The following is a 22,664-nucleotide window of genomic DNA, read 5'->3' as shown; positions in this document are numbered from 1 at the left end:
AACATCCCAACGGTATCTTTTCCAACCCACTTAGCCTGTTTACTTTCTCCTTCTTTCTTGATAAATATTTTGATGAAGATGAGATCAGATCGTCAGCCACTTCCTCTAATAAAGCTCTGTCGGAAGAGGCCAGAAATCGGCTAAGAAATATACTGCCAATATTTGAGAGGAATATAGCCGATTTGGTCCAAGATACTGATTCAATGAAGAGAGTCTTCTTGGCCATTAAGGGTGATCCATCCCCAGCTCTCTTCAGAGTCTTGTCATCTTTGTCTACCTTTGAAGATCAGGCCCTGAAGGTGAAAAAGACCCAGAGAAACTTGTCCAATCGTGAAGCCTTGCTAGCCAAGGGGATCTCCGACAGGCAAGAGGCTAAAGAGCTGATGCAATTGATTGATGATTTAAAGAACTCTTCCCTCAGGACCGATCTAGAGTTATCCCAACTGGAAATCAAGTGTGCAGAACTTGAGAAGGAGCTAGAAAACGTGAAGGCTGCCATTGATCATCGCAAATCCACTCTGGCCCAAATACCTGATGCTATCAAACAGAAGAAACAGGAACTGTTGGCAAAAGTAAAAGAAAGCAGAGCCATCCGAAGTAGCCTTGAGAACACTCCTGGAACAGCCGAAGAATACGAGCAAAAGATTGCAAAAGCTGATGCTATCCGGCTAGAAGTACTGAAAGTCATCCAGGATGTTCTAAACTTGTAATTTGTATGTTAACACGTGTCTTGTGTAGGATCAATTATAACCATATTTTTGTTGACTCTTTGTATTTTTGTTTTGGCTAAAGAGCCGATTTGAAAACAGTCGATTCCATCCTCCCAATCTTAATCCAATTAAGTCTAAAAACGCCGCCTTTATTAAGAGAACCCTTCGATCTTCTGCCTTCAGTTGCCCAACGCCGTACTCTCATTGGCATTAGTGAAGTGGCGCTTTGTCTTCTATTAATTGCGGTTGCCTTTTGCGTGTCCCGAGGCATCCGCCTCTTCACTTTATGTCTTTAAATACCAGCCGAGGGCTTCGGCCTCAAACACATCTCCATTCGCAACTGTTCCTTCACTTTCCTCTGCCTGCCGAAACCCTGTAGCGGTTTTCTTTCTTCCTTCCATAGATCTAATCATCCTTCATGGCCAGCGAGGACAATCGAGGCAAGCGCGCGGCGGAGGAGATCCTAGAGGAGAACATGTCGATGAACCAGCGTCTTCGATGCATGAGATGAGATCAACATTTCTTGTTTATGACGACTAACTATTCTGACTCGCCTATAGGTTTGTTGTAAATGACATTCTTCGTCCCCTTCCCAGGGCCGACGAGCCCTCCGATGCGGCATCTTCAACGCCCTCCTCATTGTCGGATTCCTCCAACTCGTACAACGGTGACGATGCCCGACGCTTCCTCTAAGACTGGAGGGCGGCCCAGAACTGCTATTCCAAGGCAACCCAGGAGAATGGCCAGCTTGAGATCCGTCTCGGGGTCTCTCAAACAGCCCTTCTTGCCGCCGAAGAGGAGGCCAATGCCGTTTGGGCACGGTTGGCCAAATCCGATGCCATGGTGGTAGGTAAGATGAACCCTAGGAATGCTTTTACTCTGATTTCCATTGTCTTTATCCTGATAGTCTTTTTGTTCCTGTGATTGCCAGCCCTGACGGTGCAGTTGGAATCTCTCCAACTAGCGGCGAACACAGCCACGGATGCCATCAATGCTCAGGGTTCCCCTATCGACGCTTGCCTCCAAGACATCCCGGCCTGCGTTTGGGAGATCACCCTCCACGGCATTTGTCATGGTGCGGCGGTGGCCATGGAGACTGGTTTCCTAATGGGCGACGACCCTGAGGAACATGAGGACTTGCTCGAAGAATTTGTTATGGCAGCGGAGGCCATAGTAGACATGACATCCGCCCAGGATATGGTGAACAAGGTCTTTGATTAGATTGTATCTAGGGTAATCCGATGAACAAAGACTCATGTTCTTTTCATGAATGTGTCTCAGTGCAATGCTCTCGTGTATAGCTATTTCTGTTTTTATTCTTTGCTTTGGAGGCAATACATATCGTATCGGCTTTCATGTCTTTTAAGTTTCTTCATTTTTTGAACTAGAGGCAATACCTTTCTGGTACTGGCTATTAGAGCCGATGACCAAACGAATCGGCTATCAAGTGTTGATCAAATGCTAGGATAACATCCCTTTAAATATTTCGCCGCAGAACTTTTCATACCAAATGTTAAACGATTGATCAACCCAGGTCAAGCATCCCATTAAGCGAAATAGAACTTCCCTTAATAGATCTATTATAATTCAACTTAGCGTTCACATACGTCGGCCTAAACCCATTTCTAGGACCAATGCTTATTCTTCCTTAATCCAATGGCCGACGTGAATCCGTGACTATTCACTAAAACAAACTCTCAGAGCCGATTGCTTGCATCGGCTGTTGGCTCTTAATGAAGCCTCCTTCCCATAACTTGCCAGAAAAGCATTCGAAGTCTCCTAGTTCCCAGAAGACTGGATCGGCTATTGCGATGCTCATAGATTCATCAGCGCGAACCAGTTCGACATCATCTCCATGCCATTGAATCAAACACTGATGCATGGTCGATGGCACACAACAGTTCACATGAATCCAATCACGACCAAGGAGCAAACTGTATGACCCTTTTCCATCGATGACGAAGAATGAGGTGAGCAGAGTCTTACTCCCGATTGTTAGTTCTACGTTTATTGCCCCTCGAGTCTTAGATGCATTACCTCCAAAATCCTTAAGCATCATGTCAGACTCCATCAGATCTCCTGGTCCTTTGCCAAGTTTACAAAAAGTGGTGTAAGGCATAAGATTGATAGAAGCACCTCCATCCACTAACATCTTGTCCATCAGCTTTCCATCAATAAGACCTTTCATATATAAAGCTTTTAAGTGCCGATGCTTGACTGGTTTATCAAATATTGCTTGTTGTACAACTGTCAACTTAGCAACTATCTCCTCATACTCCGATTCATCGAAATCCAAATAAACTTCTTGATCTGCCGGAGCTCTGAATTCTGATGGCAACAGAAAAGCCATTTGGATATTAGCCAATGATTGCTTTCTATCGGCTATCTGCTTAGTATGCCATACTTGAGGTTTACCGGATGCCTGAGCCTGTTCCAACTCTTTATTCCTTAAGCGTTGCACCCTTCTCTTTTGGCTTCTTGTTAGACCTCCTAGACACCATTGGCCTTCCTGCCAAACATATTTTCTTTCATTGCCTTCTTCTTCATAATCAGCCCAGTCCTGGCCAACAACTCTTTTTCCAAGCTGATTATGAACACTTCCATTTTTAAGCGCCAATCCATGTTATTATGATGATAGCATCTTGAGCATGGATAAACCGGCGGTTGGTTTGAGATTGCCTAAACTCCCAATATTGATTGCTGCATTCTGGACAGTCATGTCTAGTATGCAACTTCAAACCTTCATTCTAGCAATGTCTGAAGAAAGGACAATTCCAATGTGATTCGGCTTGCTTCCTTTCGTACCTCCCTTGTTCCAGTTGACGCTGGTATTCTTAATCCTTTAACCAATGCTGATAATCCTTTTTCTTCTGTCGTTGCCACTTATTCAACAGAATCCAAGATGTAACTCGCAGCTTTGTCACCCCATCTTTTGACATTCCCCCTGCTCATATCGGCTCTTTTATTTAGCGCGACGTCTTCTAATTTCTCTTTACTCGTCAGCCGATATTTGCATCTTGGGATCGACTGTTCCAGCTTCTCTTGATTTGGCTGATGTTAGGACCTTAGTCTTTCCTTTGAGTAGCCTAGCATCAACCATGTTTTGATCTCCTGGGAAAGAATTATCATCAACTTTCATTTTCCGAGGCGTATCAAATTTGAGCCTTCCTTGCTGAATAGCCCTCTATATATGCTGCCGAAAGATTCTACATTCATTAGTGGAATAAGAAGTAGTGTTATGGAACTTGCAGAACTTATTATTCTTCAACTGATCAGGGGGCAACATAACATGACCATCAGGCAACTTGATCTGCCCCTTCTCAAGCAAGAAATCGAAGAGCTTGTCTGATTTTGTGACATCAAAGTCATAGCTCTCCTCGACTCCTCTTCCCCAAGGATTTGGCACCATTATTGTTTTCTTGCCCCATTTCCATTCAGCCTCCACAACCTCTTCTTCTTCATCTTCATAGCCGTCATCAATTGAGTATGGATTATAAGCTTCGGCTACTGTGGTACTCTTCTGAAATCGGGTATCTCTGTGCATACTCTAGAATTGGCTGTTAAGTGCTGCCACTCGTTGAGCCAATTGACCCAAATTATCAAATTCTTGTCCCAGCAGCTTTTCTTTCCACATTGGCAGCATTCCTTGAATGACTAAAGCAGCTAGTTGATCATCAGCCAAGTTTAAGGAGAAGCACAAGTTCCTAGTTTCTCAGAACCTCTGAAGAAATTCAGTGCCCGATTCATTAGTCTTCTGTCTTATAGTTGTCAGATCAGTAATCTTTTTTTCTCCAGTCCCAGTGTAAAAATATGTATGAAACTTCTTCTCTAGGTCAGCCTAATTGGCAATGGAATTGACTGGTAGTGATGAAAACCAAGTGAAGGCTGGCCCTGATAGGGACAAGGAGAAGAAACGAACTCGATGGGCATCCTCAACTGATGCTTCGCCCAATTGCGTAGGATACCAACTGACATGTTCTATCGTGCTTGTACTGTCTTGGCCAGTGAACTTAGTGAACTCTAGGAGGTTGTAATTTGTGGGAAGAGCGACCAAATCATACCATTCTAGATATGGGCATTTGTACGAAAAGGTCAGCCCTTTTGGCTTCCGACCAAATTGATTTTTCATCATCTCGGTCACCTTCAGCAGCAACTCATCAGCATTTGAATTTGTATTTCTTTGTACTTGCTGACCCATCTGTGGATTGAAATCCCGTGTGCCTTGATACCCTAGATTTGGAATCATGTGAAGGGTGTTATAGTTTGATCCATAGTGATATCCTTGTGGAACCTCTATCTGCTGGGTCCTTTGCTGGCTTGCTGCTTGAAGTCTCTGATTATAGACATAAGGATCTATATCTCTATAGATCCTTTGAATTGATGGTGCTATTTTTTGAGCCGACGATGGTACGTGGCCTGATGTGCCAAAATTGATCACCTGGTTCTGACCTTGCCCCACCCTGCTGTTGCACATGTTGTACTAGCGGTCCAGGATTATACTGTATTTGATTCGTAGTAGTTCCTTGGGCCTGTTTAGATGAACCCTGAACTGCCTAGATATCACCATTACCAGCTGATGCTGCTTCTTGATGGCTGGTACTGACTTGATTAGTCCCTTGGGTCGACGAATCTAGAATGTTGTAATAAGCCAGCCCAACTTGACCAACTGGAAACCCATGAATCGCTTCCTTCATGGCATTGTGGAATGTGTCCAAGAAAGCTTCATTTTGGCTTGATATGGCATCACGAACAGATTTGTCTACAACTTCCGTAAAGAAACGCCTGTCTTCAGCTTTAGTTGTATCTATCTGCCCGTGTAATAGAACTCTTGGTAGTAGAAATTTCTGAACAATTGTGTTGACACGTGTTTTGGTGTAGGACAACAAATATTTGCTCTGAAACTCTTCTGTAGCTTTGCTGATGACATCTTTATCTCCATCAGGTAGATCTTCATAATGTAGCATAAGGATGTCTTTATTGTTGTGAACCACCATGACGATTGTGGGGTCCCACCGGGCGTGCCAGAAATGTGTGTCGACATGGAATTTCGTCCCGTGCCGAGGGCACACGAGCAAGCCAGAAGGGTCCGCTCGATGGAGCTGGAGATCCGCCTAGCTTCAACGCAGGGGTGGTCGATCATGCGCACTCCTCCTAAGACGTGCCAGTCAATTTGACCCTGCAATTGACAAAGAGAGAAAGTTTATCAATAATTAAGGGCGAAACATGCCGATGTTACCAGACAGTCCTGAATGTGCGGCTCTAAGAGCCTATATGAAAGGAGATCAACTAAATAGTCGATTCCAGCATATTCATAAGAATAAATCAGTTAAAGCTCATGGGGTTGTGTAAGAAGAATCGGTTATCATTCAGGATGAATATCATTGTTTAGACAAATATTGGTCACTGGCAAAAGGATATCAACAGTAATTAGTTCATGCTAAGCCAATGACTGCAAGTGACCGAACCCCTTTTTATAAAAGAAATAGTTCATCATCATTCAACCATTTAATAGAGATAAATCTAATGAACATATTAGATCTCATCTATCGCTATGACCAGTGGGGCATGAGGTAGAATCATGTAGGCCGTAGAAACAACAATAGACTTGACGACCCTAACTTATTACTAATATCAGTGGGGCATCATGCAGTCCGTAATACAATAATAAGATCATGGGGCTCACACATGTTTCAACCTATCCCTACTTCAATGATCTCATGATGCGAACTGTTCATGAAAGCGCTCGATATCGGCTAAAACAGCCAATTCAGGCATAGCGCATAGTTAAGGTCATGCTCTCTCAGGAATAGATCTACCAAATAACGATCCCCACTCCACGGTCCTAACAGTGGGGTGTGAGGCAGAATTACACAGGCCGTGATAACGGGCCATGGAACAGTTTTCACTAGCCAATAGATCTACTCAAGATCAAATATGCCTTAACCGCACGCTATGCACGATCAAGATTGATGTAAAATAGCCGATAAAACATAACTTATCATTTAAAGTGCAGATTATATCAGTTTAGATTAACAAACGATGGGTTAAAAAAGATATAAGGCCGATCTAGATCAATCCCAATCGGGCGAAGTGATATTGCTGTAATTAAATAAATAATGGAAGCAATAAGCAATATCGGTGACTTAATGAATCTATCCGAAGGAACACCACCCTTAGAGCTGATAACTTAACCTTAATCTAGTTCAAGCAGTGGAGTTTGACCGGATCGATGCAGCCATACTTGAACTAGACAAGAGTCGATAACTAACTTATACCAGAGTCGCAGTGGAGGTCGATCGGATCGATGCAGCTGTACGAACAGAGGTATAAGCCATGACGGTACTTACAGACAAGCAGTGGAGGTCGACTAGATGGATGCAGCCGTACTTGCTGAAGAACTCGCTGAGATCTACTCTACTCCTACTCCTAAGGGGTGGCCGGAGCCAAAAAAGTAAGTAACTTGTAGTTGATTGATTGTGTGTCTTTTACAATAGCCGGGGTTTGATATTTATACCCAGAGCCTAAAAATGAATCCTATTTGAGTACGACTTAGTACAATCTTTGGTATGAAGAAAATATTCCTATTTTAAGATAACTTGGACTCTAATCTTTCCCCTTTTGTAGAGTCTGATATGTATCTTCTCAATGCCAATCATATCTCATCATCGTTATCTGCTGACGCCATTGAAAGAGAACCGATCCCAGTGTCGCATCTGAACCAGCAGATATCAATCTTTACGCAATCGACTCCTTGATTGGCACTATCTTGGAAGCCTATGAGTTCCCGCGCTCTTCTCCCAAATTTTGGTGTAAATAGAGAGGGAGAGAGAGTGTATGGATGATGCCTAGTCTTGTCGTTGCCCACGTCGTCGGGTATGGGATGGCCATCGCCCTCCATCCCTGTTCATACATTGTTGTGACGGGCAGGTAGCAAAGTGTCTACCTGACATGGCCTGATGGCACCGTCCAGCACGTGCGCATGGCATGGCGAGGTACGGTCCTTAGTATTGCGGTTGACTTGGGTGTGTTTCCCTTATCTGCTCCACCTGCTCCTCGGGCCCACACCGAGCAGGCGTCACCGGTCGGCCCCAATCGTATCGGTCGGGAAAGAGCGGTGTGCGTAGGTCCGGCATATCCCCGGTCGAGGGAACTCGGTCGGAGTCAGACTACGGTCCCGCCTCGCCCTGGCCTTCTGGTTGGGGTGCCAACTAGGCCTCCTAGCCGGAGGCGCTGGTCAGCAGCCGGATCATGGTCTCGGCCTATCGTCATGTATCTGGGCCGGCCTAGGCCCGGGCTATTGTTGCGCCGCTTGCTGGGTTGAGTGTTGCGAAAAAGTGGGTCCATTGGGGACCTTGGGTCTATGAACCCCTTTGGGGCTCTTTAAAGCCGTGAAGGGGCTGTCAAGTTTTGGTCAGTCGATTGCTGCTTTCGAGGGGAACACGGGAGTACTGTTTGTCCTTGTCTCTTTGCAAAGAAAAGGGGTGAGCCACGTGTGAGTACTGGCCTCGGATTCATGATAAGGATCAGCTTCACGGGGATACTGTGCTGTCATCTTGCGCTGAGGCACTTTTACTGTCCAGTCACGAGCGAGTGCTATAGTGCTCCTGGATGGTAGCTTGCTTGCTTGGCTATAAATAGAGCTGCCTCTGCCTCTAGAGTCCTCATGGCTCGAGTTATAGCGCTAGTTGGTTTGAGGCTTTTGCTCTTTGCTGGAGGTAGCTTTAGCTATACCTCCTGATGCTAGAAGACTTCTTGTAATAGGAGCCCAGCTGCTCCTTCCCCCTAAAGCCTCTTTGGGCATGCTCGGGGGCCACGATGCTAGAAGAATTATCGTAAGGAGAGAGCATCGTGCGTCCCGACCGGGTCCCGTCCTGGATGCTGGATCAGAGGACGGGGGCATCGCCGAGGGAGGAGAAGGAGCATGGCTCCCTTGTCTCGCTTCTTGCTCCAAGGTGTAGAGTAGTCCCAGGGCTGTTCACACAAGCTTTGTGTGATATTGTAAAGCCTAGGGCTCCTATTTTTAGCTTAATGAAAGTTTATATTTGCTATATGTTTCCTGTTCCCGTTGTGCCATGGAGGTAGGTTGTCATTGGAACTTTAGTGTTTTTCCCTTGGTTTGTTGTGATGCATAGGGTAACCGAGTAGGATTATGTGCCCAGCCCCCAAGGAGAGGACTGGCGAAGGCCGCAGAGGCGTGCCGAGTGGATATTGGTGCCCAGCCTCCGAGGAGAAGACCGGCGAAGGCCGCGGAGGCGCGCCGAGTGGATATAGGCGCCCAACCAATGAGGGGAGGACACATCGGTAGTCCATCTTCTGTTGGGTTCACGCGAGCGGACCCGGTGGGTCTAGCCCCCTGAGCCTACGGCTGACTGGGGAGTCAGTCAAACGCTGAACCTCTCTAAGGTCATGGACTTCTGTGTCCCCACCGATTGGGGCGTTCGCCCATGTGCGTTCCAACCATGACCCATGTAGTCGGTTGGATTCTCAAGTTGGGATCTGGTGGCCCGAGCCCCCGAGCTCTGTTGGGCTCAGTTGGGATCGGTCGAGTTTCATGCATTGCCCCATCCGTGGTTTCCGCAACCGGATGGGTTGAGCAAACATCACTTGACTCGATGGCTTGAGTGACATGCTCGGTGAGCTCGCTAGTGGGTATGTACGAGTGGAATCTGGGTTTGTTGTTCATAATGGGGTTAGCATAGCCCTCATGTGGCATTCTATTGCACCTTAACCCACCTCACAGTAGATGCCCGAGCCATTCTGGAGATTCTGTGGGCATGGCTCGAGGTTAGGATCGAACGAGAAGGTCGATATGACCATGTCTGCTTCTGAGCAGGTCAGGCGAAGGCCGCTAGGGCTCATCTATGTTTTCACCCCTGGCTCTATTTGACGCAAGGCGGCCTCGAGCCCTTCATGGGCTAGCCTTCAAATCCTGGTTGGTCGTAGCTCATTTTGAATGAACCGCTATGCTTCGTGACGCAACGCGAAGCATTGTCATGCAATGATTATATGTATGAGACGAATGTATGGATGAATGAATGAATGTATGCTTGCATGAAATGGATGAATGAATGCTCATGCACTGGGAAATAAAATGGGGGGTTCATAAAATTACCTCGGTCGAGTGTTCAGGTGTTGCCCCATCCATGGTTTTCGCAACCGGAGGGGTCGAGCTGATGCCATTTACCTCGATGGCTCGAGTGATGGGCTCGGAGAGCTCTTGTTGGGTATGTCCGAGTGGAATCCGGATCCATCGTTCGTGACCGGATTGGCATGCCCCTCATGTGGCATTCCACTGTTCCTTACCCATCTCTCGGTAGATGAACGAGCCGTCCGATCGACTCAGGTGGCCCGCTGGCCTATCCTCGATGGAGATTCCATTGGTGGGCCCCTCTAAACCCTACTTAGGAAGGCAAAGGGTCATTCACATGTGGTCGTGCCATGTTTCTCGTGCCCCTATTGCCGTAGTGGGCTGGTCCCACCCAGGCCACATTCCATCAGCCAGGCCTCGTCCTGTCAGTAAGACCGCATCTCGTCGCATAGCCTTCCCCATTAAATAGGGGGAAGGGGGAGGTTTTGTCTCTCGTCTCTCCACCTCTCTTCAACTGTTACTGGTTCCCCTTCTTTCTTTTTGCCAAGCATCTTCGTGCACCGCGGTGATTCCTAGGAGAGTGGAGGGTAGAGCGAGGGAGATCTTACAGATCCGTTCATCGATACAGTGCGCTAAGTCAAACTGGCGGCCCACCAACATGCGGGTGGACTTGCTGGCCGACTTCGCAGAGAAGGGACTGCTCCCGTCAAAGGAGGTGGCGCACTGGAGGGCTCCCGAGCCCAGGGAAGATGTACTGCAACCCTAGGCCGATGAGGTCATCTCCTTCCTCGCCTTCCATCAGCGCGGGCTTGGGTATCCCACGCACTGGTTCCTGCGTGGGCTTCTCAATGAGTGGGGCTTGGAGTTGTAGCACCTTAATCCTAATGGGGTGCTACACATCGCTGGCTTTGTCACTGTCTGTGAAGCCTTCCTCGGAATGGAGCCGCACGTGGATCTTTTCTGATGGATCTTCAGCGGGTGGACTCTATCCAAGGGGAAGCGCTTGGGGCCGCTTCGGTTGGTGGGTTTGCCCTACAGAAGCAGCCCAAGCTGTCAGTTCCTTACCCATCGTACTCCCCCAATGATTCCAATCGGGGTGGCACGGTGAGTGGTTCTATATTAGGAACCCGGTGGAGGCTCCATTCCTGAAGTTCACTGAGGGAGGCCAGAGAAGAAGGATAGCTGGACATGGGGTCCTGGTTCCCGTCAACAGAACCGGTTGGAGACCATTGAGGCGGTGCTATGGGAGCACGTGGAGGAGGGCCTTAGTGGGTTGTGGGTCTTCGAGACCTTTTTCCATCGACAAATAGCGCCATTGGCTGAGAGAACACGACCAATGTGGGAGTACACCGATGCGACGGATCTCGACCACGTGTCACCAGAGGAATTGTCGGAGAGCGACGTCTAGGGATGTCTTGATCGAGTGTTGCAGTTGGGGCAACAAGCGACCCTCGATGGGACGCCCGCACCCTTCCATGCCACGAAGCAGTTTGACTTGGTACATTTCTTTCCTGTGACCCTTTCCTTTTTCGTTTTGATCTCTTAATCGATTCTGAGTCATCTGTTTCGTAGGGGCTTGAACGCTTTAGGTCCTGACCGCATTTTCCAAAAGGGGTAGAAGGCACAGCTTGGCAAGCCGCCTAGAGGGAGGTTGGACTTGCCAAGAAGAAGAAGAAAAGGGCCACGGAGGCCCGGAGGAAGTTTGATAAGGCCCGGGAGATCAGTCACTGGGTCCACTACGGTGAGCGCTGGAAGGATGTGGGGGAGGAGCTCGAGTCGGATGACCCACAAAATCAGGTGACAACGCGAGTTCTTCGGAAGGCGAAGAGGATGGGGGTGCCACTACGACTTCGGTGGAGCGCCGTAAGCCCATGGTTGTGCCTATCGGTGGCGGGCACGGTATAGGAACGTGCTCGGATGCCTTGGAGTAAATGAAGTGTGCTGCTAGCGTGGATGCAGCCCATGACCGGGAGGCGAAGCGAGCGCGGTCGCCTTACCCTTTGGACATGCCACCAGCTTCACAGCCCCTGCACCAAGCGTGATGGAGTGCACCAGTCGGTCGGGGGAATGCGACCATCCACCTGTGCCTTTGGGGTTAGCGTGCGCATGGCCCCGGGCAGAGAGATGCCCCACCAATTGCTCTAGTGGTTTCGCCATGAGCTGGCGGTCGTGGCCGTTCGCAGGCCGATTGGGGGCTTGTCGGGTCACCCCCACCCTTGGTTGACCTGAGGGGGCATGGGCTGTGACCTCCAAGCGATCCTCGTCCGGTGCCTCATCGTCAGCCGGTCAGGCCTTCAAGCCTCTTTTGTTTGGGTATGTGATCATGCTTCCCTTCATCCACAAGATTAAGCTTCTTTAGGCATGACTAACTTGCTTTAGTGACTTGTTTTGCAGCGGCCGACCGTTGGCCCCTCTAGGGATCTCCCCACCTCCCCCGTACATAGATTGGAGGCCCAGCCTATAGCGGGTCATGAAGAGCGATGGGAGGAACACGCTGGTGGTAGCCCAACCCCACATGATTGGGGTTGCTTCTTCCCCGATGGTCGTGAGTATGGCGGCGGCCATGGTGATGGTGATCCCTATGACGACGGCGAGGCCCATGGTAGCAGTGACTGGTGGTCCCTCCCTCGTTGGTCATGGAGGAGGAGAGGAGGGATGCTGGGCTCCCTATCTCGTCTGGCAGAGGGGTGCTTGGTTTGCTCGCTTGGTTGGAGTTGGATGCGACTGGAGGAGCCACGGTCGAGATGGAGGTAGAGGCACTGCTATTGAGCTACGGTGTCCCGGTGGTGGACATCCTCTCCAGCAGCGAGGATGACACTGGGGTGGTGCAGCGAGTCATCCCGCCATCCCAGGAGCGGGCGATGACCCCATCGTCACTTGGCACTGTGGCGGCTAGATCTTCCGGTGGGTCGGGGGCAACCTACGAGCTGGTGTGGCCCCAGCCAGGTGAGCCAGGAAAGGTCCGGTTCATCCTTCGTGATGGGAAGAGGGGGAGCTTTGGGACCTGCTCTGGCAGAGAAGGCTATCGGTGGAGTCTGACCTCGACCTTACCGTGACGGGGCTCAAGGAGGCCTTGGAGAGGGTCAAGCTCGCCCATCGGGCCATTTTCGTCGACCTGCCATGCATCGCCGAGGTAAGTTCTCTGCGATCTTGGTGTTTGTCTTTGATTTATTGATTTTCAATGGTCATATCAGCGCGCTTGCTCTTTGTCTCATAGGGCTTGGAGAGGATGTCGGGCCTCAAGTTCTAGTTCCTTTGGGAGGAGCACGGTCGGCTAGAGCATGACACGGCGGCATTATAGTGGGTCGATGAGCTCAGTCGTGAGCTAGAAGTTGCCTGCCGTGAGTCCCAAGACTAGGCGTCACTGGTGATGGGAGCCCAAGAGGATGATAGCATGGTTGAGTGGGTGACTGCTGCCGAGCAAAAGATCAATGCGGTGCAGGCCCGCTTGGTGGAGACCAAGGCGCTCAGGGAGTGCCTAGAGGCTCTAGAGCCTAAACGGAAGGCCCCAGTGGACATCGAGCAACGGGTGCTATCGTCAGAGCAGGAGGTCACCACGCTATAGGAGAGGGTGACCCAGCAAGAGCAGGGGCTTGCTATTAGTGAAAGATTCCACCTTGGTATGTATCTTTCGTGCCCTTGGTCAATGTCTTGATCCTTCTTTTCTAGGCTACTGACTCGATCATCTATTCCTAGAGCTGGGTTTAAATGTCGTCTCTCTGTAGTAGGAGCTAGGGGTGGTCCAAGTGATGGTCGGTCAGAGGGTGGAGGTGCTGGCCTAGTCCCTAGAGGAGCGAGCGGTTCTCAAGGGAGAGCTCGACCAACTCCACAATGTGGTGCAGATGGTGATCGCTGAGGTGTTCGGGTCAGGCCAGAGCACCAGCGCGCTCGCCATCTGACTCGTAGAGATCCGGATGAGGTTTGGGCGCTCATCTCTAACGGCATGTTCTTCAGGGCATCGGGGGTGCTAACGTTGATGGTGACCCACTACCCCACCCTGGACTTTGCGGCCATCTATAGAGGGTACGCCAGTGGGTGGAGCACGGATGAGATCTAGGCGCTGGGGGAGAGCTTGGTACCGCACGCGTAGTCGGTCGCTGAGTAGGCCATCGCATAGTGGGTGATGGAGTCTCACCATTCAACGGAGGCTATAGGCATGGGCCAGGAGGGTGTTGTCCCTCTTGTTGAAGTGGCAGAGACCAGGTTGGAAGTGAGCGTCATCCCGCCCGCAACCGAGCCGAGCGTCGTCCCAGCCACAACTGTAGCGCCTTCATCCTCGCTAGCCTTACCGCCAGCTGGCACGACCGGGGGCCGAAATAGCATTTAATAAAAGTAGTTAGTCTTTGTATAAAGATGAATTCATGGGGGATCCCCCGTGCGAACATTTTAAGTTCTTTTGTGATAATATCACTCGTGAGGGGGAGCTTGTCCCGCTCGCCCTTGTTTTTACCCTTGCGTAATTTTGTTTTTTGTCCTTTTCCATTTCAAACTTGCCCGTTGACCATAGGCTGCAACCTTTAGAACCCAGGCATGGCCCGTGAGGCTCAACTGCTCGTAATCGTAGGTCGTGGCGGGGTTTGATCGGTCAGGAGGCTAAAACATAAGTTTCATAGGGTAATCGAAGGAACAGGATGCCCTTTCATTTGGGCGAAACACTTGACTGCACGATAGTAAGGAGGGGGTGGTACTGCACCCCCGTGGAGCCACCGAGCGACCCAGGCTGAGAGTGCTCAGGCTGGGGTGCTGTAGGAGCAAGCGTTGAATGGAAATGAGTGGTAAAACCAAGCTTGGGGAAAGAAACGACGTAATTGTTCGATGTTTCATGTGTTGGTTATGATGTTGCTGTCGTTGTCCTTCAGCCGATAGGCACCTTGTCAGATCACCTTGGCTATCGTGTTCTATCCTTCCCATGGTAGAGAGTGCTTGTGCTTGTCCTTGGTCGACTGGGTCCTCCGGAGTATGAGGTCACCAACCTCGAGGGTCCTCCCTTGGATTTTTCTCTTGTGGTACCTACATAGGGTTTGCTAGTAATGAGCGGAGTGGATGATGGCTGTCTCCCATGCCTCCTCGAGTAGGTCGATCATGTCCTGCTGAGGCTCAATGGCTCGGGCTCAGTCGAAGGCCTTTACTCTTGGGGCGCCATGATCAAGGTTGGATGGTAACACTTCTTCAGCTCGTTACGGCAAGAAGAAAGGGGTAAACCCTGTGGATTGGTTTGGGTCATTTTTAGGCTCAAGAGGACCACTAGGACCTCTGTGACCCATCACCCGACATAATTTTTGAGCTGGTAAAAAATGCGAGGCTTGAGTCCTTGGAGGACCATGCCGTTGGCCCGCTCTACCTGACCGTTGGTCCGCGGGTGCCCGACCGAGGCCCAATCGATCCTAATGTTGTATTCATCATAGAAGTCCAGGAACTTTTTGCCGGTGAAGTTCATTCCATGGTCGGTGATGATACAGTTTGGGACACCAAATTGATAGATGATGTCGAGGAAGAACTTGACCTCCTCTTCTGAGCGGATGTTGGTGATGGGCTTCGCTTCGATCCACTTGGTAAACTTGTCCACCGCCATGAGTAGGTGAGTGAAACCACCTGGGTTCTTTTTGAGGGGCTTGACCATGTCGAGGGCCTAGACTGCGAATGGCCAGGTGATGGGGATGGTCTAGAGCTCCTACGCCGGTAGGTGAGTTTATAGAGCGTAGAACTAGCATCCTTCACACTAGTGAACAACCTCCTCCATGTTTTGTAGCACGGTGGGCCAGTAGAAACCTTAGCGAAAGGCCTTCCTGACCAGTGACCTCAGGACCATGTGGTGTCCATAGATTCCGGCGTGAACTTTGAGGAGAAGTTGTTTCCTCTAGTCGGTCGGAATGCACTTCATGGGTACTCCCGATGGAATTTGTTTGTAAAGTTCGTCACCAATGGCGATGAGCATCTTGGTGCGTCGAGTGATTCATCGCGCTTTAGTCCTTTCCAGTGGGAGGACCTCCTCGAGGAGGTAGGCAAGCAGTGACGCTCTCCAGTCAGCCAAGTCATGTGCCATCACGGCGATGCCGCCATGGAGGCGTCAGGGTCGGAGCCCCCGAGCGCTTGGTCGGGGTCAGGCAGTGTCGGGGCGTCGGAGCCCCCGAGCGCCAGATTGGTGTCGAGGCCCGTCTAGGTTAGATCCTCTCGTATGTGGGCAGACGGCTCATGGAGGTCATTTACAAAGACCCCATCGGGAGATAGTCCTCGTCTGGCCACCAATTTTGTGAGGAAGTCGGTGGCGTCGTTGTCCTTTCAAGGGACATGATGCAACTCGATCCCTCGGAACTTGTCCTTGAGCTTGCGTAGCTCCTGGTAGTACGCCACCATGAGAGGGCTCTTGTAGGAGGACTATGTTTACACCAAAATTTGGAAAGAAGAAAGAGGAAACTCGAAGCTTCTAAGATTGTATCATCAAGGAATCAATCAGATGTGAATCGATATCGGCTGGTTTTGAGGTAGTGTTGGAATTGGCTATTTTATAAATGACATCAACAGATAACGTCGATGGACTATGTATAGATGGAGTCAGGGAAAAATATGTCGGACTCTAGAAAAAGGAAAAGATTATGGTCCAAGTTATTTTAGGAATGTTTTCTTTTGTTCCAAGAATTATAATGAGTCGTATTTGATTAGGATTCATGTTTAGGTTTCGGGTATAAATATTGGACCCCGGTTATTGTAAGAGACAACTCACAATCAATCAATACAATTACTTTTCTGACTTCACGCCAACCCTTAGGAGTAGGAGTACTGTAGATCTCGACGAGTTCTTCAATAAGCAGGGCTGCATTGACCGATCGACCTCCGGCTTGTCTGTGAGTACCGTCATGACTTGTATCATACTTGTAAAGCTACATCAGTTGATTGATCTTTTACGAGTATAATATAAGTTAGTTATCGATCTGTATCATTATTGGTAAGGCTGTATCAGCTGATTGATCTCTTATGAATCATAATATAGATCAAAGTTATCGATCTTGTGTTAAACAACTTGTTGTTTAATACAATTCATCGGTTATCAAATCTGCTAAGATTAGTAAGATTTTCATTGCTGTTTTTGGCTGATTCACTAGTTATCGATCTTGTTATAATTAATGTTCCATTAATTATAACAAATCACCTGATTGAGATAGAGATAGATCGGCATCATATCATCACAATTGGTCGTCTTCTAGTCCGATCACGCTTTGAATCTTATGATTGATGACTTGATTCTGCTAGATCAGCTATTTTATCTCTATTCTAATCAAACATAGTGTGCATTCAAAGACATGTTTTAATCCTGAATAAACTCACTAGTTAATGAGATCCAATCTAATGACACTACTATAGTTGCATCGATCCGGTCGAATCTCACTGGTAAGACTTTGGGTTAGAGATTATCGATTAGTGGTTCTGTTCATGGTCGAGATATGTACTCTGTTTGTTTGCTATGCATGCATCGGCTATTTTAGCCGATTCGCCTGTGCTTTCACATATATGGCGCGCTTTCATGAGCCTGTCAATATCTTTGGGTGCTGGTTTAGATTGTGGAGGAAGAAAGGAACTGCTACAAGGTTTGTGAAGGTGGAGAAGTGCATGGAATAGAAATAGTTACGAGATGTTTGTGTTTGAGGCCAGGACTCTTGGTTGGTATTTATAGCCATGAAGCGAGATAGTAGATATCTCAGGACATGCAAAAGGCAACCGCAATTAATAGAAGGCGAAGCGTCGCCCCATTAATGCCGAAGAGAATGCGGCATTGATAACTGTGGATGGAAGATTGAGGAGTTTTCTTAGTGGAGGCCGTGTTTTTAGACTTAATTGGATTAAAGTCAGAGGTCTAGAATTGGCTATTTTCAAATCAGTTCTTTAGCCAAGCTAAGAGATACAATAGATCAACAGAAAACATGGTTCCACAAAAAATATATATTACAAATGTTGGTATGCAGATTACAAGTTTAGAACATCCTGGATTACTTTCAATGCTTTTAGCCGGATAGCTTCGACTTCTGCGATTTGTTGCTTGTCTTCTTCGGCTGATCCAGGGATGTTCTTGAGGTTGCTGCGGATGGCTTTACCTTCTTTGACCTTGACCAGCATTTCCTGTTTCTTCTGTTTAATGGCATTGGGTATTTGAGTCAGATTGGACTCATGGCGATCGATGGCAGCCTTCATGTTCTCCAGTTCCTTCTTGAGTTCTGCACGCTTGGATTTTAGTTGGTTCAGCTCTGGTTCGATCCTGAGGGAGGAGTTATTTAAGTTATCTATTAGCTGTGCTAGCTCTTTGGCCTCTTGTTTGTTGGAGTTCTTCTTGGCCAATAAAGCTTCGTGATCGGCTAGGTTTCTCTGAGACCTTTTCACCCTTGGAGCTTGATCTTCAATGATGGATAAAGGTGTCAAAGCTTTGATGAGATCTGGGGACAAATTATCCTTGATAGCTAAGAAGATTCTTTGCATTGGAGCTACATCTTGGACCAAATCGGCTATATCCTTCTCAAGCATTGGCAATATGTCCCTTAGCCGATTTCTGGTCTTTTTTGATAAAGTCTCTTGGAGAGAGGTGGCTGATGAGCTAATCTCACCTTCATCTATGTATTCTTCAAAGTTGAAGGAGTAGCATAGAGCTTGTAACACCCTCGGTGTTACATTGTACTATTTTTGCTAAAACACTGCATGAGCATCATACTTGTTTGTGGATGGGTGTAATATAGTAATGTACATAACTTGAAACGCTCATCGGAAACACGAAACAAATGTGACATTTCGTGTCGTTTAATATTGTTTAGCATTCTGTGCGAATTTTTATCGAGCGAAAATGTTATAGAAAGTTTATGCGAACTTTGATGAGTTTGTAGTATGTACTTCGTAGGCGACGATGAAATATGCGCGGTCGAGGACGAGGTTCGTTAGCTAGCATGCCCAGTAGGTCTAAATTGGATTTCGACGAGTAACCGTTCAAAGTTAAGTCTTTTCGCGTAAGATTAAAAAGGGGTTGACGAAGCCGCTTTTGGCAATTTTTGTAGAGCGATCGGCTTAGGAAGTAGCGCAATGTCATGACTTCAGTTGGTAGCTTGACATACCCTCTTGAGCATTGAACAACTAGTTTGGCGTTTGGAGCATCGGGTACAACTTTTTAAGCTGCTTAAAAATGCGTGCACGGCGCGTCGGTTAGCTCTGGGCGCGGTCACCACCCTCTACTTGGCCGGCACCGCTGCTGGCTTGCCAACGCGCGCTGCCGCGCCGGTCACGTCCCACTGCCATGCCTGTGCACGCGCACGGCCCTTGCGCTGCGTGCCAAAGCCGCCTGCCACCGCGTGCTGACCGCGGCCATCGCCGCTGCTCGGCTTGGCGCTGCTGCTGGCTCGCCCAGCGCGCGTGCGCCAAAGCACCGGCCGCATCCTCACTACCGCCGTGATTGCACCTCACGCGCGGAGCCCTGGCGCTGCTGCCTCGGCTGCCGGCTGCCACTCGCTGACGCGCGGGTCACAGCCCCGCGGCTGACGTGCTGCGTCCAGGACGCCGACCGAGCCCTGCCGTGCCATGCCCTGCCCTGCTTTAGATGGGAGTGCGCCGGGTCCCGCGCTGCATGCTGCACGTCGCCACGCCGGCACTGCTTCCGTTGGCTCACCGTGGTGGCACGTGCGTGAGACGACCGCCTGCTCCCCATCACCTCGGTGTCACTTTGCACTGTGTTTCCCTTGTCTGGCGTTGCCCGCTGCGACGCCGTGCCGAGCCTCATCGGCTTGCAGTCTCGGCCGTGCAGATAGCTGCCTAGAGGACGTCCCGCTATCCCCCATTGTTGTGCGTGCTTGTATGTTGCGTTGACACCCACAGCCGGGCCGAACCAAGCCGGGCCAAAGCTCCCCTGTTTACGCTGTTGCCATGGCCGGCGGGACCCCGTTTCCTTCAATTCGCCATGACCGCAGCACTATGCTCCATTTCATCGCACCCTCGGCTCCGCTAGGTAGCTGGCTGCGCAACTGTCCCCACCTTGTTGAGTGTAGTTAGTTCATAGTTAGCTGTTGTGATGCTAGGTTCGTGAAGTCAAAATAGAAAAACTTAATATTAGTTAGCTTAGTGTTGTAAGAATTTTTGTGCCAAATGGGTAATAGTTTTAGCTTTAAAAATTTTACAGTAGGTTCACCAGGATATTATGTACTTGCTGTAAATTTTGTAGCCTTAGAATGAGTTGCTAAATAAAGTAGTTATTATCCTTGCTTTATCGTATATAGCGTAAATCAGCATTAGGAGTAAGAATATCTGTAGTTGCTATAATAATAATGAATGTCATATTTCAAACTTGTTGTCAGATAGCATAGCACCGTGGTCGGTAGCACTAGCTTAGTTGTTAAATCGATGTATTGTTATTTTAAGAGTTGCTGTTGTTGTATTCCTAAGCATTGCATCGTCATTTCATGCATGTAGATCACGAGCTGGTAGACTTCGTGCCCGTCGACGAGCCAGAGTACGACGAGGTGATCGAGGAGTACGAGGAGGAGATCCTCGTGCAGGAGAGAGCCCCAGAGCCTGTTGGTGCTGACCTTACTAACCCGTCGCCTGCCCAAGGCAAGCCCCGGTGCATAACCCTTATTTTAAATGATCACTGATATATATATGATGTGCATTTACGTTACAGACATTTTATGAAAACTACATGCATAAATATATCTACCTATGAGTCCTACTGGTACAGGTCGAGTAGCTGCTATGCTCAGGATATTGGTAGCGTTGTAACCTACCGTTACTCACAAGTAGGTGATAAACATGATAACTCATGATAAAATGGTAAAGGTAAATGGTGATCAGGCAGGGATAGGGTTTGGGTACTAGTGGGTGTAAAGGGTTGTGTCCTGCGGCCAATAGGGCATAGCTCGGTTACACTTTTTCCCTGTCTGTGTCGATTAAGGACCGTTCATTGCATATGACTCTAGGCAAGTCACAGATATATTGTCCCGACCACATACTTGGGTATGGGCGCTTGGAAGACTTGTTGCTCTCTTGTCGTGGATCCAGCTCTTTTCAGACCGACTGTCATGGTTTTATTTTTGGTGGAGGAGGTCCTTGCACCGCACTGAGTCCGGGACTCAGTAGCGGGGGCTTGGAGTCCCAGTTTGGACAGGACCTGGACACCCAGGATAGGAGAGTGATGGGTTGGTCCCGTTTGTGCTCGGGGTACAAGCGGGGCGTGTGTTTTTGGGGCACCTAGCTGGGCACATTCATTCGTGAATCACTAGGCGATCCGGTATGGCTTGTCTGCGGTTTAGCACCGTAGTATGAACTAAAAGTGGAAAGGAGAAGAAATGGAACTGATTGCTCAACTCTTGCTTGAAAGTAGAACAGGTGTTTATATAGACTGGCTAGATGATAACTTAATATGACTGATAATAATAATACATAAATAAGGACTCACTATTAGTATTGCTTTCTGCTAAAATAAAACCAGCAAACCATAAAGCTTATCATACTCCTTGGAGTCGTGAAATTATTCCCACTAGTCGGATAAGTCTTGCAAGTACATTGTGTACTCAGGGTTTATTTACCCCTGTTGTAGGTGATGCTTGAGAAGTACCTTGTGTGGATGATTCTTCTGGTTGGCTCAGACAGATCCTTGTCCCTATCGTTAGATGTATATTTTTAAATTCCGTTGTTTATTATTCTGCACTCTGGTATTTGGTATTGTAATAATGTACTTTCTAAGAAACTCTGATGTATGAAATGGACTGGTATTGTAACTCGTTCTCATTATTAGATCCTTGGAAAAAATGTGGATCTTTCGGGTTCTCCCTTGGGGTGTGCCGACGGATACCGCACGCTGTAGCGTGCTTTTGGGGTGCTTAGTGTCTGGTGGAAGACGAGCGCCTCCATAAGTGGGCTATTTCGGGCGGTTTTGCCACAGAACTGGAGAATTAAGTGTCTATATATGAGCAAAGGAAAAAATTTTAGGAGGATCGAATCAATTGATAACCAGATAAATGGTGAAGTAAACACAGTACCTTTTCTAGAAGAGGCTCTAGTTGAAGAGAAGGAACAGCCAATGATGTGCCAGCATTTTTTCCAATAGTCGTTTGAATCGGCTCTGGGTTTTTAGGGATAGTGTCTGCAAGCATCAAGGAGTGTTTCAGTTTATGTTTGCTATGAAATGATAGATGAACATGAGAATTTCTTACCATCAACTGCTTGCTAAGCTGGGGAATCAATAGTTTGGGCATTAGCGTAAGCAGGATGATCATCAGCTGGTAAATTATCAGACCTTTGTTCTTGTGCAAATGACTTTTTAGGTAGAGTCTGACAAGGTAAATGATTAGAAGAGAATAAAATTATATAAAATTAGGAGGCTTGGGAGGATACCTTGGTAGCATCAGGAGGTGAAATAGAGAGATGCTCATCTTCTGTCACCTGAGGTCTGTTAGAAACATCGGTTGTTTCAACTGAAATTGGCTCTTTAGGGGGGAACAGCCGATGAGAGGTTGGTGGATGCTGATTCAAGTACCTGGGACAGTAGTTTAGCACCCAAAATAAACTAGGATGCAATACTTGATGGCTACAGAAGGGAATTGGATCAGAAATTAAATATTAATATGAGAAGGGAGATTAGTTGATTTACCTGAGCAGCTGATGGTTTTGTTCTGCGAAATCTTTTCCCAATTGTAGTTTTTTGAGTCACACCTCTAGATGCCTTACGTTTGGAGGACTAGTATGTAGGTATTGCTGGAGCAGCTAGGGTCTTCATCAGCTTCTTTAAGATGGGTGCTGTGGATCCCATTCTTGAGGCTGGACATGGTGGATAGTATTCTATGGGATGCCCCTTCCTGTCCATGCTTGGGGGATCGAATTCGATGTCCTAAAAAAGTTTGTTA

The 22,664-nt window shown here is 48.2% G+C and overlaps 1 protein-coding gene across 1 annotated transcript; it reads right to left on the bottom strand.

Annotated features, from left to right (window-relative positions):
• Window positions 1–17,757: 17,757 nt before the first annotated feature.
• LOC136480772 (uncharacterized) lies at window positions 17,758–18,309 on the bottom strand. Its single transcript, XM_066478228.1, has one exon. It carries the CDS (start codon window positions 18,307–18,309, stop codon window positions 17,758–17,760), a length of 552 nt encoding a protein of 183 aa, XP_066334325.1.
• Window positions 18,310–22,664: the final 4,355 nt, after the last annotated feature.

The sequence above is a fragment of the Miscanthus floridulus genome, chromosome 9, assembly GCF_019320115.1.
Source record: "Miscanthus floridulus cultivar M001 chromosome 9, ASM1932011v1, whole genome shotgun sequence".
Lineage (NCBI taxonomy): Eukaryota > Viridiplantae > Streptophyta > Magnoliopsida > Poales > Poaceae > Miscanthus > Miscanthus floridulus.
The sequence above is the reverse complement of the archived record's forward strand: the minus strand, read 5'-3'. Positions and strand labels throughout refer to the sequence as shown.